Below are 16,329 nucleotides of genomic sequence, written 5' to 3'. Positions count from 1 at the left end.
ACAGCCCTGAATGGCAGCAATTAAAGTTCCTCCTTCCAATTACAGCTTTTTACAGCATTTTAATCAATTTTTGTGCAGCAAATGAGCGTAGAGTTTAACCCTGAATCGAATCAGCATGGTGTTGTAGGGTGAAAATCATAATCCTGGAGCATGACATGCAAGAATAAAACTTAGATAAACTAAACAAAATGCCGGGAATGTTCCTGTAGATCATTTTTGACTTGTGTTTCAGGCCTCTGGAGGGGAATTCATAAGCAGATTTGGGACTTGCCTATCAACATGACCTCACCTATGTAAATATTTATTCAAACATTTGAGCACATTGCAGGGGATTCTAGATTAGAAACCAAAGGAAATTACTATAAAAGGAAAAGTGTGCCAGCAGTTTCTGTTAAAAAACTGCAGACCCTCAAAGACTTCACCTTTCAACTGGGCTGTGACATCCAGGGAAACTCCAAAGCTGTTGTTTGATTTATTCCTGCCTTTTATAAAATCCCAAGCCATTAATCCTCAATGGCCTTGACTCAAAAGCCTGACAGATAAATTTTCATTGCTTAAGTAGTTCAGTATCAGAGGGATGGCGCTGGAATTAGAATTAGCAGATTGAAAAAACGCCCAAAAAATGAAGTGAAATTGTAGAGTTGCCAGCTTTCTCTGCTTTCAGCACAGCACAAACACCTTCTGCTGCCTCTGAATGCACAGCAGGTTTATTTAAACACAGCTGGCACAGTGCCCTCTCCTCCAGGCCTCACCTCAGCATTCCCAGCTCACACCAGCCTCCTCCACCATTATCTTCTGACCTTTCCTTTTTTATTTTTTTTGTTTTGTTTTAGTGGTGTCTTTCTAAGCTAATCAGTAACCAGAGACTTCTGCCAGCACTTGGTGCTGCTGATTTCAATGTCCTGAGCCCCATGGAGCATCAGCCACTTCCACACCATCCCCTCCTTCCCCATGGCAGCTCCCCAGCCTTTCCCTACACTGGGAATAAAAAATAAAAATAAATAATAAAAATAAAAAAATAAAAAAAAAATAAAAATTAAAATTAAAATTAAAAATAAAAATAAAAATAAAAAATTAAAATTAAAATTAAATTTAAAAATAACAATAAAAATGTGTTATTTTACATCCTAAAACACAGGCTCAGCAGCTCCAGAACCCAGTTATTCCATGCAAAAAAAGCTTTTACCCACGAGTACCCATCATGAGGGACAAGTCTTGCCACGTCCCCGTTCAGGAGGTAGAGGGAAATAAAAAGAGACATTTTTTATGAGACAGTTACTGAGCTTTAATTTCCCACATCCGTTTAGGACTGCAAACAAGCCCAGGCAGGGGAAGGTACCATCTATTACCAGAATTATTTTTAAAACCTTCACCCCACAGGGTTAGGAAAAAAGCAGTGATTTACAGCAGAGCCATAACTATAAAACTGCAGATGGGAGCTGAGCTACTTTGCCCTTGTCTGATGCTGAGATCTCATTAAATTGTGTGCTTAAACCTTAAATATTTGAGAGTAAATGGTAGTTAAATCAGGGAAAGCATTCTCATTAAGCAGCCAGCCTTTCCTCTGCTCAGCTTCCCAGCTCATCATTTATTTGGTGGAGTTCCACACTGCTCCATCTTCCAGCCTGGACAGCCCCAAAATTCCTAAATAAAGGAAAAAAAGCACTCAAGTAATTTTTAAACCTTATAAAGAAGCTGATGAGAGAACAAACAATTTTTTCTTTTATAACTTTGAAGGGTGATCCTTTGACCAAAGTCATTCAGTAAGACAACAGGCAGCAACTTTTATTTTTTTCAGATCTACTCTTTGACCTCTACCTGCTGTGCATTGTTATTATTATTATCATTATTATAATTACTGTTACATTTCCAGGAAACTAACTTTTAATAAAAGATTGCACTACACACCCCACATCCAGTTTTCTCTTGGAAATATTCTTGCCTTTCAGAAGTTAGTGCAGCAAACCAGAGAATTAATAATTATTTTTGCTTTCTCCTTTCTCAAGCCACCCACGAAATCCAAAGCAACGGCTGCCAACCTATCCAGGCTAAAACTGGAAGCTGGAAGAGGAAATGACATAAAAGAAAAGTAGAATTTATGCAAAATGCTGGTGATATGAAAGCAGAACTCAGAAATCTTCATGAATTAGCAGTGCACAGTAATTGAAGCTGCTTGAATCATGCTCCTCCATCCTTCCACTTCAACGAGATATGGCAGGAAGTAATTAATGGAGACAGGCTCCCTTGCATATAGCTGGAAATAATTCATCTGGCATCTCATTTCTGGTATTGGCTGTTTGGAAAAACAAATTTTTCCTCATGTAGTTTGTTTCACACGTAACCCCAGGGGTCAGCTGTTCCTTATTCTTTAAATACACATAAAGAAATTTCATGGGAGCCCATATGGAAAATGTAACCTTCACAAAGGCTTTGCTACGTGCTTGCATAAGGTGTTTCACAAAGTATTTTATGGTTTAAAAAAAAATTCAAATAAATTAAGACATACAAAAGCCCAATACAATAGAGACTTAAAATGTAATATTAAATAAGAGCATAAATTTTTATTTCTTCTCCCTCATTTTCTACTCAAAATTACAAAACCTGCTTAGAATAAAACCTCTTCTTCATTATTTCCTTCTTTTTTTTTTTTTTTTTTTTTTTGCTGTATGCACAACACACAGTTCATGTTCTTCTGAACAGTTTAACCAAAAATTCAAAACTTGAAACTAATTCTGTCCTCAAGTTCTTTTTGTAGGAGTAAAGGCCATGAAGAACACTTAGCATTCCATTACGAATAACAGATGCGAGACGGGTACATTTATAAAACACTAAATTTAGAAAGATTCGTGGAGAGTTCTGCTGAACCTTTCAGAATGAAAAAAACTCCCTGTACTTTACCACGGAGTCCATCAGAGCAAGTTCAGAGGGAGCAGAACACAAAAGGCCAGTGAGTTTTGCACGGATCCAACATTAATGCATCCCACGGATGGAATTTCGAGATGCACAACAAAGCAGGCAATATCTGCAGGGCACATTAGCTAAATGCCACCGTTCCCTGGGTTAGCTGGGGGGTTATTTAATACCATCTCGTGCAGGGCAAGCTACAAAATTAATGAAAGAAATGAGATCCCCCTTTCAGCCTGGATCCCACAACCTCGGGGAACTCTGTTTAAAAAAGAGCGCTCGCATCCTTCCCCAGTTGTTTGGGTTCCCACAAGGGAACTCAGCTGACACAAAGGCACAGCCCCAGCACCTTCCCTCCCAGGCACAAAGAGCCAGATGTCCCCAACAAACCGCTCCAGGCTCCTTTTTCCTCCAGGAAAAGCTGGGACACACTTTGGGACACATCAAATCTCCACCCGCGTTCCTGGAACGCCCGGCGCCAGCAAACAGGGTGACAATGCCAGCAGGAGCTGGCACAGCTGTGCCCCAAGTGAAACCAGATACAGAACCCCAAAACAGGGCTCAGGCACCACCAGCATCTTTAAAATGGAGCTGCCAATTCTCAAGTTTGTGTTTATTTAAGGGGAGTGAAACACCTGACACTCAGAGCTGGGGTCCCTTCCCAGCCTGGCAGGGATCTCGTGATGCTGAGCCCAGGGCCTGGATTTTCCAGGTGGCATTTCCAGGGTGAGCAGGGCAGCAGCAGCTGCCACCCCTGTGCCCCTTGAAGGGCTGAGCACTGCCAGGGCTTTTCCAGCAAGGATTTGGACTTCTGGATCTGGGGGAGCAGCTGGAGGGACACTGGAGGGATGCTGGAGCTCCCTCTCACACAGAAAATTCCCAGCATTTCTCTCCATCATCCCAGCAGGTTCTGTCCCTCACAGCCAGCCAAATCCCTGCTGGAGCTGATTTGGCCCCACAAGGACAAATTCCTCGTCCTTTCCCCCAGTTATGAAACGCCTTGTGCCACACCAAAAGCTGCGTGGCAGCACCACATCCTAAAGGCAGAGGAAGCTGCAGCTCCCACATTTGTCATCCGCAATCCACGGAATAATCCCGGAGAGCCGGAGGCAGCACCCAGCACAGCCTGGGGGAGATCAGGGAGCCCGGAAAGGGGAGAGGACAAAACAGCACCGAGTGTCACAGTGCCAGCTCTGCTGGAAGGGACAAAACAGCACCGAGTGTCACAGTGCCAGCTCTGCTGGAAGGGACAAAATAGCACCGAGTGTCACGGTGTCAGCTGTGCTGGAAGGGACAAAACCAGCACCGGGGACAAAACCAGTACCGAGTGCCACAACCCCAGCCCTCCTGGAAGGGACAAACCAGCACCGAGTGTCACAGTGCCAGCCCTGCTGGAAGGGACAAAACCAGCACTGGGGACAAAACCAGCACCGAGGACAAAACCAGCACCCAGTGCCACAATGCCAGCTCTGCTGGAAGGGACAAAACCAGCACCGAGTGTCACAATGCCAGCCCTGCTGGAAGGGACAAACCAGCACTGGGGACAAAACCAGCACCCAGTGCCACAGTGCCAGCCCTGCTGGAAGGGACAAACCAGCACTGGGGACAAAACCAGCACCCAGTGCCACAATGCCAGCCCTGCTGGAAGGGACAAACCAGCACCGAGGACAAAACAGCACCCAGTGCCACAATGCCAGCCCTGCTGGAAGGGACAAACCAGCACCCAGTGCCACAATGCCAGCTCTGCTGGAAGGGACAAAGCAGCACCGAGTGTCACCATGCCAGCCCTGCTGGAAGCGACACCAACTCCGCACAATTCCCCAACACCCAGAGCACATTTTACACTTCGGGATCCTCCAGCACCACTCGTGTTTGAGCTCTGCCCGTGAGCCCGGGCTGGGGGAGAAGCCAAAAATCCCAGCAGAGCAGACTTGGCTGTAACAAAAGATGACTCCGGGCAGTTTGTGCTCATCATCGCTATGCCACGCACGTCAGAGCCACCTCCAGCAGCTCTGCCTTCCATTCAACCTTTACTCCTGCAAAGGGCAAAGGGTGCAGACACATTGATGTGCCCAGACGGGAGGGGGAACGAGGGACACAAGGATTGCACAGCTCGTTTTCAGACACATCCACCCCCTCCAGAAACAAGGGAATCCCTCTCCCCACGAGGTCCAAGACAGCCACACAAACACATCCACGCCTTGCCTGCACCATCCCTCCCTCATCCCCCTTTTCTTTTGGGTGATGTTGTATTTTATGATTTTATTTTTTTTTTCCAGCTGAGCACTTGCCTCTCCTCCGTGCCCATCAAATATCCCGAAGATGGAGGGGTGAGTCTTGTTCACCAGGTCGGTGATCACTTCGAACCTGTCCTCCATGTGGTCCCTCCGGCCTTGGATGGAGTACACGGCCACGTTGTGGCTCTTGAACTCCCAGGTCTTGGAGAACTCCGCGTCCAGCACGTCCAAACCCCCGAGCCTGTCATTCTGCATGATCTCGGCCACCTTGCCCTTCACCATCTTCACCGCATCCCTGCTGGACTTCACAATGGTTTTCACCTCATCCGTGTGGAAGAAATAACTCCACAGTGCCAGGCTGATGCACAGCAAGAACAAGGTCTCCGGTCTGAGCAAGAAGTAACGCATGATCCGACCCAGCAGAGACAGCAAAGTCATTGTATCCTCTATCATTTATTATCGCGACCGTGGCTCCGCACAGCATGCAGCGGGGCGGCTCCGAGCCCGGCGCCGCTCGCCTCAGTGCATGCTCGGCCGGCCGGGGCAGCGCCGAGCCCCGCGCCCCGCTCCGCTCCGCTCCGCTCCCCGCGGCCGCTCCGCCGCGCCCGGCCCTGCGCTGGGCCCGCCGCTGGATGATCCACCGAGCCCTCCGCCCCCGGATCGCTGCTGATGGTCGCGGCTCGGCCCGCGAGGTGCTGCCCGCGGTACCTGCGTCCCGTGTCCCCCGCGCCCGGCGCCGGCCCGCCCTCCTTCCACCCGGGCGGAGCGTCCCGGCCGCCGCCCCCGCCCCGCCGCTGGACTACAAGTCCCGGCAGCCCCCGCGAGTGCGTGCGGTGCGGGCGGGGTGTGGGGCGTGCTGGGAGTTATAGTCCTGGAGCGGGCGGGGAAAGGGAAAAATTGTTTAATTCTCATCCTTGGGAACGGGCGAAGCGCGGCTTGGAGCTGCCTAGGATAGTGGGAAGTGTCCCTGCCCGTAGGAGGAGATGTCGCCTAAAGTCCCTTTCCAACACAAACCATCCTGGGATTCTTCTACAGGGTGAACTTGAGGCTCACGTGTTCCCCAATTCCCTTCAAAAACTCGCAATCAGAACGCAAACAAAGCAGGATTTTATCCATTACTAAACCCTATCCATTACTAAACCGAGAGGAGAGTTTGCCAAGGTAGCATTTCATTGAAAAAAAAAAAAAAACCCAAAGCATCTCTCATCTTTCTCTGTTTGTAAATTGTCATTTTCCCACAAAAAAACCACGAGCTGTGAGTTTGGGAGCAGAAGTTTGCTGCAATTGAAAGAATTAAATAGAAACAATGAAAGAGAAACAATGAAATGGAAACAATGAAATAAAAACGAATATAAACAAGAAATAGAAACATTGAAATAGAAAGAATTAAATGGAAACAGTGAAATAGAAACAAATATAAACAATGAAATAGAAACGATTACATAGAAACAATGAAATAAAAACAATTAAATAGCAACAATTAAATGCCGTGCCTGAGCGGTTTGTAAATTGTCATTTTCCCACAACTGACAAGCGCTGAAAACCACGGGCTGTGAGCTGTGAGCAGAAGTTTGCTGCAATATAAACAATTAAATAGAAACAATTAAATGCTGTGATAATTGATAAAAGATTCGTGTTAATCATAAAAGTATTGGGGTTTGTATAAACCAGAATATTGAGGTCTGAAGTGACACTTGATGGAGGAAAAATGGGATTAAATATTTCTGGTTTAAATCCCCCGGTTATGAATATTAAGATTTATAAATAATTTGTATCTATTACCAGTTTGTAAAATCGGACTTTCCAATAGTCTGATCGATTTTGCAAAATTCCTGCCTGTATTTTATCAGTGACTGCCTCTCTGCAAAGACCAGAACTTGGTTTTATCTTCCAGGACCTGATGATTATCTATGGGACTGACTCCCAGAGACTTTACACGGATGTTTATTCACCACCACTGCTTGCCTGGCAAAATTAGGACAGCAAAAAACCAAAAATTATTGATTAAAACAAGGGTCTGTGCTATAAGAAGAAACAGTGACCTCTCACGTGTCCCCAGCGCTGCTTTGTTCTGTCTGTATAAAATAAAAAAATCTAAATTTTGCTAAAAATGGAGACTTTTGTTCCTCATTTATAACAATTTAAACAGTTAAATGCCGTGCCTGAGCCGTTTGCTGTGGGGTGGAAAAGTCACAGAATCCATCAGCCAACCTCAGAGCTGCCACAAACACAAAATGAGTGAACAAACCCCAAAACCCGACTGAAATCCTGAGTGAAAATCTCAAAACTTCATCCGAGCATCCCAAATTTTCCAGCAACTCCCACTCTCTCAGGACTTCTGATATTGTACAAGTCACACAGAAATTCTTTGTTTTGCCACTTCTCTCAAAGATCAGCTGAAATAAATTATGAAATTAATAATTCCAGCCTTTCTGTGTCCTGTTCTTACATCCAGCTCTGAGAAATGGCAAAATTAATGGCAAATATTAAATATAACAATGACACTGCTTTAGATTTAAGAGGTGCATGACACCCTGATAGTGTTTTATCCAAAATTTTACATTTCAGGCCTACAAAAACTCTCCCCTTTATCACAATTCCCCTCTGTCACAATTGAGCCACAGATTTTTTACCCAAAAGGCCAAAATGTGACTTGGGGAATGAGGTACCAGCAGAGGCCTTGCAGCATCAGTAATTAATGAGGCTGATTAATGAAATTAATTAAAAATACTTAATGAATACTCCAGGAAAACTGAGGCTGAGTCTCCCGAACAGAGGTAAATAAGAAGCACCAAGGAAATATTTTATTATTATAATATTTTATTATTATAATATTATTATATTTTAATTATTATTATATTTATATTATTTTATTTTATTGTTCTATTTTATTGTTCTATTTTTATTGTTATAATATTTTCATTATTATTGTATTTTTAATACTACAAAAGTGTGTAGCTGATAAAAAAACTATCTAATAATTCTAATACTGTTATTAGTAACACTATATTATGGCTTTTAAATTTCTATTAGTTTTTTCATTAGGGAAAGATAAAATAAATGTAAATAAAGGAGGAGCTGCTCTCTCACCAACCAATTCGTCATTAATTTGTCATTTTGCTGAAATATAAATGTCTATTAGCTACAAACTGCATAGCTAATAATTCTAATAATGTTATAATATCACTGTGTCTCTTGTGGCTTTTAAAATTCTATTCATTTTATACTTAAGGAAAGATAAAATAAATGTAAAATAAGGAGGATGCTGCTCTCTCCCACCAACCAATTCACGATTAATTTGTCATTTTACTGCAATATCAATGTGGAACTGTGACTCCTGCGTTTCAATTTAAAACAAGGTGAATTAAAAACAATTCTGCAGCAGTTAAACGCAAAATTCCGAGGTTATTGAGCCAGCCCCGTGGCTCGAGCCAAAAAAATCCAATTCCAGGGCTGGTTCTGCACTCCTGCAGCTCTTCCCAGGGGAGGAGCAGAACTTCAGCATCCACAAAATCTTTTAAACCCTGGAAATCAGCGATAAAAATCACCAATATTCGGGTATCAGCTGCTCTTTAATTCTGGTTTTGCTTGGGGGGTGACCTCAGGATTTTGCTGATTTATGAGAGTAATGAAAAGTGATTTCTGAGCCAGGTTTGTGAATAAACTGGATAATTATCCACTGGGAAAAGTGGGAAAAGCGTTTCTTGCTCAACAGCTCCTCCTCCTGCTCTCCCACAGCATAAATCCATCAGAGTTTGTTTTTATATTTCCACTTGGTTTTATTTTTTGGCTACAGAGATAAATAATCTGATACTGCAAACGTGAATTCAGCGCTCTGATACACAGGAATCGTGGGTTATAAACAGAATAAACTTGGGAATTATTTTGGCTCCCAGAGAAAAATGCAGCGTTCAGTTTTTCTAGGCAATTTTATGGTACCCAGAAAAGGAAATAAAAGAAATAAAATAGAGAGTGAGATATTGGAGAAATTTGCTAGTCTGAATAATTGCAATATTTTTATCATTTCTTGCTTGTATTAAATAAAATCTGATAGTTTTGATTTTGTGAATGTACTTACAAGGATAACTTAAATAAAAATAATAACCGTGAAAAACTTTAATTTCCTGTAGTTGCAAACTGAATTTACCATTATTTCACCCTGGGGACGAGCAGTGAGGACACATCAGCTTTACTGGACAAAATCATTACAAGAAACATTTAATTTGATGGCAATTTCCTCATAAAAAATCTGTAGGATAAGTGTTCTATAATGTGCTAAAATGTGGAGAATGTTTCTGTGGCTGTTGGCTGAATTCTGCTGCCCAGTTAAAAGGTTTTCTCAGGATTTTCAGGTTCAAATTTTTAATAATGTGAACATAGGAAAATATTAAAGCAAAATATTTCCCAAAACCTGTGGGTTCACCTCCCTTTTCTTCTGCTGAGATATAAAAGCAGAAGAGAAAAATCAGCACCATAAAAGTGGAATTTTTAATGCCAGGACAGCAATGGATTTAAAGAATCTTGTGCTTTGCTTTCCAGATATTTTCAAAAATGGATTTTAGGATATTCAGGGTGACACAGAGGAAACTCAGTGACAATATCAGAACCTGCTTTGTGCATTAGTTTGGATAACAATAAATAAGGCTGAGCTGTCCTGATGGTGTTTCCATCTCAGCTGATATCAATATTTTGATATAATATCAAAATATCCATATAATATTTCCTGATATTACTGCCAGGATTTTCTCTCTTGCAGGGAAATTCTGCCTCCCCCTGCTGAAGCCCTGAGAAATCTCAGCACAGCAATTCTGGTTTTGCATCTCCCCAAAGAAGAACATTTGAGATGAGAAATGCAAACAGCAATTTTCCACACAAGTTGCTCCTTTTTCTTTTCCAGGATTCTCACTCCTGGGGCATCTTCATGTGTAAAATCTGATTTTCATTTATTTCCTGACCTCGGTGTCAGTGGGGAGGAGAGGCACAGGGGCGTTTCTGAGTGATTTTTAACATTTTTTATTTAAACACAGTGGGATGGTGTGCACCCAAACACTGCAGTGCAATTATGATATATAAATTATAAATATGAAAACATCCTGGTTAAATACCTGCAGGTGGGAATCCCACACCTGCCTTACTCAGGGAACACAATTCCTGATTGTAAATACGGAATTTGGTGTAAATTATACCTGACATGAACATTATTTAAAAAAACACGGAAATGTATCTCATTTCCCAAGTAAAATGAGATGTTGTATATTAACCTTTATATCTCCTTATTTACTTTTAGTATCAGAGCCAAACTACACTGATACACTGGGGAAAGATGAAAATATTAATTTCATGGGAAAGTTTAACCAGGGATGTGCTTCAGATGAAAATTCTGAATCACAGAGTTGATAATTACCACAATTCTGGATTTGGCTGCTGGAGTCGCTGGGAGTCTTTGCTTGGTGGCAGCAGGACCCCAAAATATTGATTTGGAATTCACCTCTGCAGGGCAGGACGTGTTTTGGGAGACAGAGACTATTCCAAACTGATCATTTTCCAGAAGTGAACTCACTGGGAATTGGGAAATGACCAGAACCAGAACCAGAATTTTTCAGGTAAAGCTGAAAACGCTGCTGACAGCCAGAGCTGCTCTCTGAAGTGATCTCTGATTTAAGCAGAGTGCAGCCATTGGGGAGTGGTTGTAAAGTGAATTAATGCCCCACAAACTCCCCATTTTTTCCAGGAACTCCAGGAAATGCAAGGAGAATAAAAATGGGAGCTCAGCAATCCAGAATGGCTCTGCAAACTGTCCTCACGAAACCTTCCTCAGATCTGGGCACAAATTGATAAAAAGCAGCAGCACAGCAATCTTAATTTTCTTCTTCATTAATTTTTACTCTGTTTAGCAGCTGTTTCGTGTCTGTGGTGCAGACTGTTTAATTTGCATTAAGCAAGAGGCTGCAAAATTGATTTATACATTTGAATGCCTCACATTTCTCACTCGGAGGCACTTTTGGATGCAGAACATGACAGGTTTAAATTCAGGATTAAATCTTTAGGCCAGGCTTGTCCCAAAGCTGAGGTGAGAGGGGAGCTGAGGTTGCAGGTGCCTTTTTTGGTGACTTCTCTGAGACTAAAATTAGCTGTGCCCTCAGCTGACTGCAGAGTAAAATCCAGATTTCACTCGGTGCCAGAGTTTCATTCCAGCCCTGACACCTTTTCTTGCCCAAATTCTTCATAAAACCCAAAAATTGGGGCAGGATTGAGATAAATCAGCTCTGGGCTCATTCAGATTTTTTTTTTTTTAATGGGTTTTGTGCTCCCTTTGGGAATGTGGGATGGATTCTCCCACTGCCCCATTACTCAGCTCCCTTATTCACCACCAGGTTTTGGTGATGGAGATGAAGGAATATTCAAATAAGGGCTGTGAAGGGATTTTTATTGTGGTGGATTTATGAAGAACTGCCCCATTTTTTTAAATGCAGATGTTTGTATTGAAATTTGCTCCAACAGGGGCTGTCATTAGTAAGTAAATACATAAATAAACAAACAGACAAACAAATAATTAAATAAATAATTATATAAATACATACAATAATAAAGATTATAATACATAATAAATAAATAAGTAAATAGACAGATGAATAATTAAACAAACAATTATATGAATACATATAATAATAAAGATGATGATAAATAAATAAACAAACAAACAATTAAATAAATAATTATATAAATACATACAATAATAAAGATTATAATACATAATAAATAAATAAGTAAATAGACAGATGAATAATTAAACAAACAATTATATGAATACATATAATAATAAAGATGATGATAAATAAATAAACAGTCAAACAAATAATTAAATAAATAATTATCTAAATTAGTGCAATAATAAAGATGATAATACACAATAAATAATTAAATAGACAAATAATTAGATAAATAATTATAAATACATATAATAATAAAGATGTGATAAATAAATAATAAACAAACAGAGAAATAATTAAATAATTATAAAAACATATAATGAATACTATAGGAATAAATATTATAATGAATATTAAAATAAATAAATAAATAAACAGTCAAACAAATAATTACATACATAATTATATAAATAAATTTAATAATAAATATGATAATTAATTAATTAATTAATTAATTAATTAAAAAGAGATGAAGCATTCCCACCTCTAGGGCTGGAATGGGAGATGGTTTTTTTGGAAGTGATGGGGAAAGGAAGAGATTTTAATGAGCTGGCACAGAAAACTGAAGGGGTCCACTGGATGCAGCCATGACCTCCCTCACACAGCCATAACCTCCTTGAAAAATGCAAAGAATATAAAAATACAGAAAGAAATACAAAAGAAAATTAAAAAAAAATTAGAATTCAACAGTTTGAGACGCTGAGAGAAGATTGAAACCCATCCAGGACAAGCTGTTTGTGCTGCACTGAACCCTGCCCACGGTTTGGGCTCAGCAGCAGGAGAGCAGAGATAATTCCCATCTCCAGCTCCCATGGGGTGTTTGAGGTGCTGGGTGGCTGCAGTGACAAACACTTCCCTCTTTGTTTGTGGCCAACATGCTGGGTGTGATGGCCCAAAATAGCTGCCTGGGCTGGAGCCTGGAGCTGTCACAAGTGGGAGATCTCCAAGCACAGCCCCATCTGCTGCCTCCAAACGTGTGTTTGCTGCGCTGGAGCTGGGTTTTAACGGGGGAAATTGTCTGGCTGCCATTTACAGTGATTTCACAACTATAAGGTGCACTTAAAATCCTAAAATTTGATCAAAACCTGGAAATGTGCCTTATAATCCAGTGTGCTTTATAGATGGAATAGTTTGGAAATTTACTGTTAACTGACACTGTGCCTTATAATCTGATTTGCCTTATTGTCTTGGGCTACAATACAGGGTGTGATCAAAGGTTTCTGTTCTATCACCATCTGCTGAGGGTGGGGCAGTGATCCTGATCTCTGTGGGAGATATTCTGCTAATGGGCATCCATTGAAACCAGCTGGGGCAGTGTTCTTTATCTCCATGGGATATCTCCTGCTCATGGCCATGGTTTATAAACCAGCTGGGGCAGTGTTCTTTATCTCATGGGATATCTCCTGCTCATGGCCATGGTTTATAAACCAGCTGGGGCAGTGTTCTTTATCTCATGGGATATCTCCTGTTCATGGCCATGGTTTATAAACCAGCTGGGGCAGTGTTCTTTATCTTTTCACAACCCATCCTTCCTCCAGCCAGTCATTTTCTGCTCATGGCCATTGAGTCCCACTGTGGCACTGATAAAATTACTGCATCCCATTGGGAGTTGCTCCAGCCAGGGGGAAGAGCCCAACATTTCTTACCAAGATAAAAACAGAGGTTTTGGGACACTAAGGGAGCCCCTTTCTCCACTGGACTCCAGAGGAAAACCGGATTTCTCCACATCACCACTGGAGCTCCGGAGGGAAACTGCACCTTGTACAGGAGCACTGCTCCAACTGAGCCACATCTGTCACTGCAGGAGGATGCAGCCACCATGGGATGGGACTGCTGCCAACACCCTGCCTGACGGGTGTCAGGCTGTACTCTGACTGTGTCAGGGTTTGGGGTTTGTTCTTTGTAGTGCTGTATTTCTATTTTAATTTCCCTAGTAAAGAACTGTTATTCCTATTCCCATATCTTTGCCTGAGAGCCCCTTGATTTCAAAATTCTAATAATTTGGAGAGAGGGGGTTTACATTCTCCATTTCAAAGAGAGGCTCCTGCCTTTCTCAGCAGACACCTGTCCTCCAAACCAGGACACTTATATATGGAAAAGTTGGGAAATTTACTGTTAACTGACACTATGCCATATAATTCAGTGTGCCTTATAGTCATGAAATTACTGTCTTTTTTTTTTTTTTTTTTTTTTTTTTAAAGAGCAAAAAATGGAGAAAATAAAATGAGAGATAAAGAAAAGGAGGAGCAGGCACGTGGAAGGGCTGGGATGTAATTCCATAGATCCCTCTGCTGTTTATGTGATGGATTTATTTATAGCTCCTGACTTCTCCAAAAACATTGTTCTGTGCTGACCTCCCTGCTTGAATTGGGAGCCAGGAGAGCAGCTCTGCCAAGTAAATGGAACAAATTTAAAGTCCAGGGGGAAAGCTTCTTGTTGTGTTGCTAGTCTGCTGTTAATGTGATTTTTTTTGCCTTGTTATCAACTCTGGTCACTGTGGAGAGCTGGGATTCTCCAGAACAACCAGGAAACCTGGGATGTGAGAGAAAAGTTCACTAAATAAGGAAGGAGAGCACACATAAGCAGAAACCTGAGCAGCTGCTGACACCTCCAGCTCCTCATCCCAGCTCTGGCTCCAGCTGCCATTCCCAACCCATCAGTAATGCCCCACAAATAAGGAGCAGGGATTTGCACTTTTCCAGCCTGGCACCATTGCTCATTCCTTCCTAAAAAAAGGAAAAAGGAGGGACCAGGCTCTGTGTCCTCTCTGCAGCCTGCTGAGCTCAAACCCAGTCCCAGCTCTGTCCCCAAATTGGGGACACTGCCCCACTGGGGATGCTCAGGGCTCGGGTGCTGTGAGGAAGGAGAGCTCTGCAGGAGATGGGAATTGCTGCTGTTTGCTGCAGGGAGGATCCTGGATTTCCCTGTGGCCCCATCCCACCCTCTGGATTCCCCTTTGGCCTGGAAAGCCTCATTTGAAATGAAAAATTTAAATCGATTTTAACTAGATTTAAACTAGATTTTAGTTAGATTTTAACTAGATTTTAAATAGATTTTTCTATAGATTTTCAATAGATTTTAAACTTTGGCTAAGTTGTATTGGGGTGAAATAATGCAATTTGAAATTTGGAAAATTGCCATTTCTCCAGCTGCTCCATCACTTCCTTAAGGTTCACTCATCCCTCTCTGGTACCAAGAGACATTTAATGAAGTGCTGGGGTTTAAAATTACTTAATCCACATAACCAAGTTCTGCTGGACAAGCTGAAATGGAGAAGTTTTTAACTGGGATCCTGCTCTGGAAATATTTCAGCACAGAAATTGTCCCAGTGACCTTCAGGCTGTGTCCCCCTCCCCACAATTCTGGATTCTTGGGGAATTCGTGGGGCTGGGGGGATGTGGAAAAATGTGAAAAAAAAAAAAAGGGAAAATCCCATTTCATAATTCTTTGCACACTCCTGCCTGATGCAGGAATCTGTGGCAGTGTTTTGGCTAAAAAGGACAATTTTGTGTACTCAGAGCTCTCTCCCTTTCTCCAGCAAAGATTGATAATAAAAATGAAAATAAAAATTAAAATGAAAATAAAAACTGAAATATAATAATAATAATAATAATAATAATAATAATAATAATAATAATAATAATAATAATTTGATAAATAGCATTAATTTTAAGTTGGACTCTGCATATAAAGACAGGCAGAGGAGGATTTCCACATTTAAGGAACAATGAGACAAACTCTGGATAATTTTGCCAATTTTTTTTTGTCACAATTTTTTTGTCACAATTTTTTGGTCACAATTTTTTTCTTTTCTCCCCCCATGCAATGATTTTTCACAGAGGTTCTCCAGGGTTCCACCTGGCACGGGAAAATGTGGCTGAAAGGATTGGATTTATCTGGAAAATGAGATCCAGTAGGTCATTGTGACAGGAAAACAAGCCAGGGGGAAATGTTTGATATAAAAATTTATGGGGCATGAAATGGGCTTTAAAAGTCTTGGGAAAATCAGACTCTGTGCAGGGGCTGAGGTTTTGTGGTTTAAGGCCAGAAAAGTGTTGTGTGTGTGTGAAGGAAGAATTAAAAATGGATTTGGGGCTGGTTCATGAATCCCTGAGGATCCAAAATCTCTGCTCTGGTACAAATTCCTGCTGGGAAAAGTTTCCCTGGGAGAGTCTCACTGGACAGGCTGGCAATTAAAAAAAATAAAATTAAAAAATACAATACAATACAATACAATACAATGCAATACAACAATATAAAATAGAATAGAATAGGGTAAAATAAAATAAGGTAAAATAAAATAAAATAAGGTAAAATAGAATAGAATAGAACAATATAGAATAGAATAAAATAGAATAAAATAGAATAATATAATATAATTATAATATAATATAGAATAGCATAGAACAATATGAAATAGAATAGAATAGAATAGAATAATATAAAGTAGAATAGAATAAAATAAAATAAAATAATAC

The 16,329-nt window shown here is 41.1% G+C and overlaps 1 protein-coding gene across 1 annotated transcript in view; it reads right to left on the bottom strand.

Moving 5' to 3' along the window:
• Positions 1 to 5,708, bottom strand: part of PPM1L (protein phosphatase, Mg2+/Mn2+ dependent 1L) — a 64,276-nt gene extending 58,568 nt beyond the window's left edge. The window contains exon 1 of the mRNA XM_033069170.2: positions 5,196 to 5,708. Within this exon, the coding sequence (XP_032925061.1) occupies positions 5,196 to 5,594 (399 nt within the window). The 5' untranslated portion in view covers positions 5,595 to 5,708. The remainder of the gene's footprint in view (positions 1 to 5,195) is intronic.
• Between the last annotated feature and the right edge of the window lie 10,621 nt (positions 5,709 to 16,329).

The sequence above is a fragment of the Catharus ustulatus genome, chromosome 10 (genome assembly GCF_009819885.2).
Source record: "Catharus ustulatus isolate bCatUst1 chromosome 10, bCatUst1.pri.v2, whole genome shotgun sequence".
NCBI lineage: Eukaryota > Metazoa > Chordata > Aves > Passeriformes > Turdidae > Catharus > Catharus ustulatus.
The sequence above is the reverse complement of the archived record's forward strand: the minus strand, read 5'-3'. Positions and strand labels throughout refer to the sequence as shown.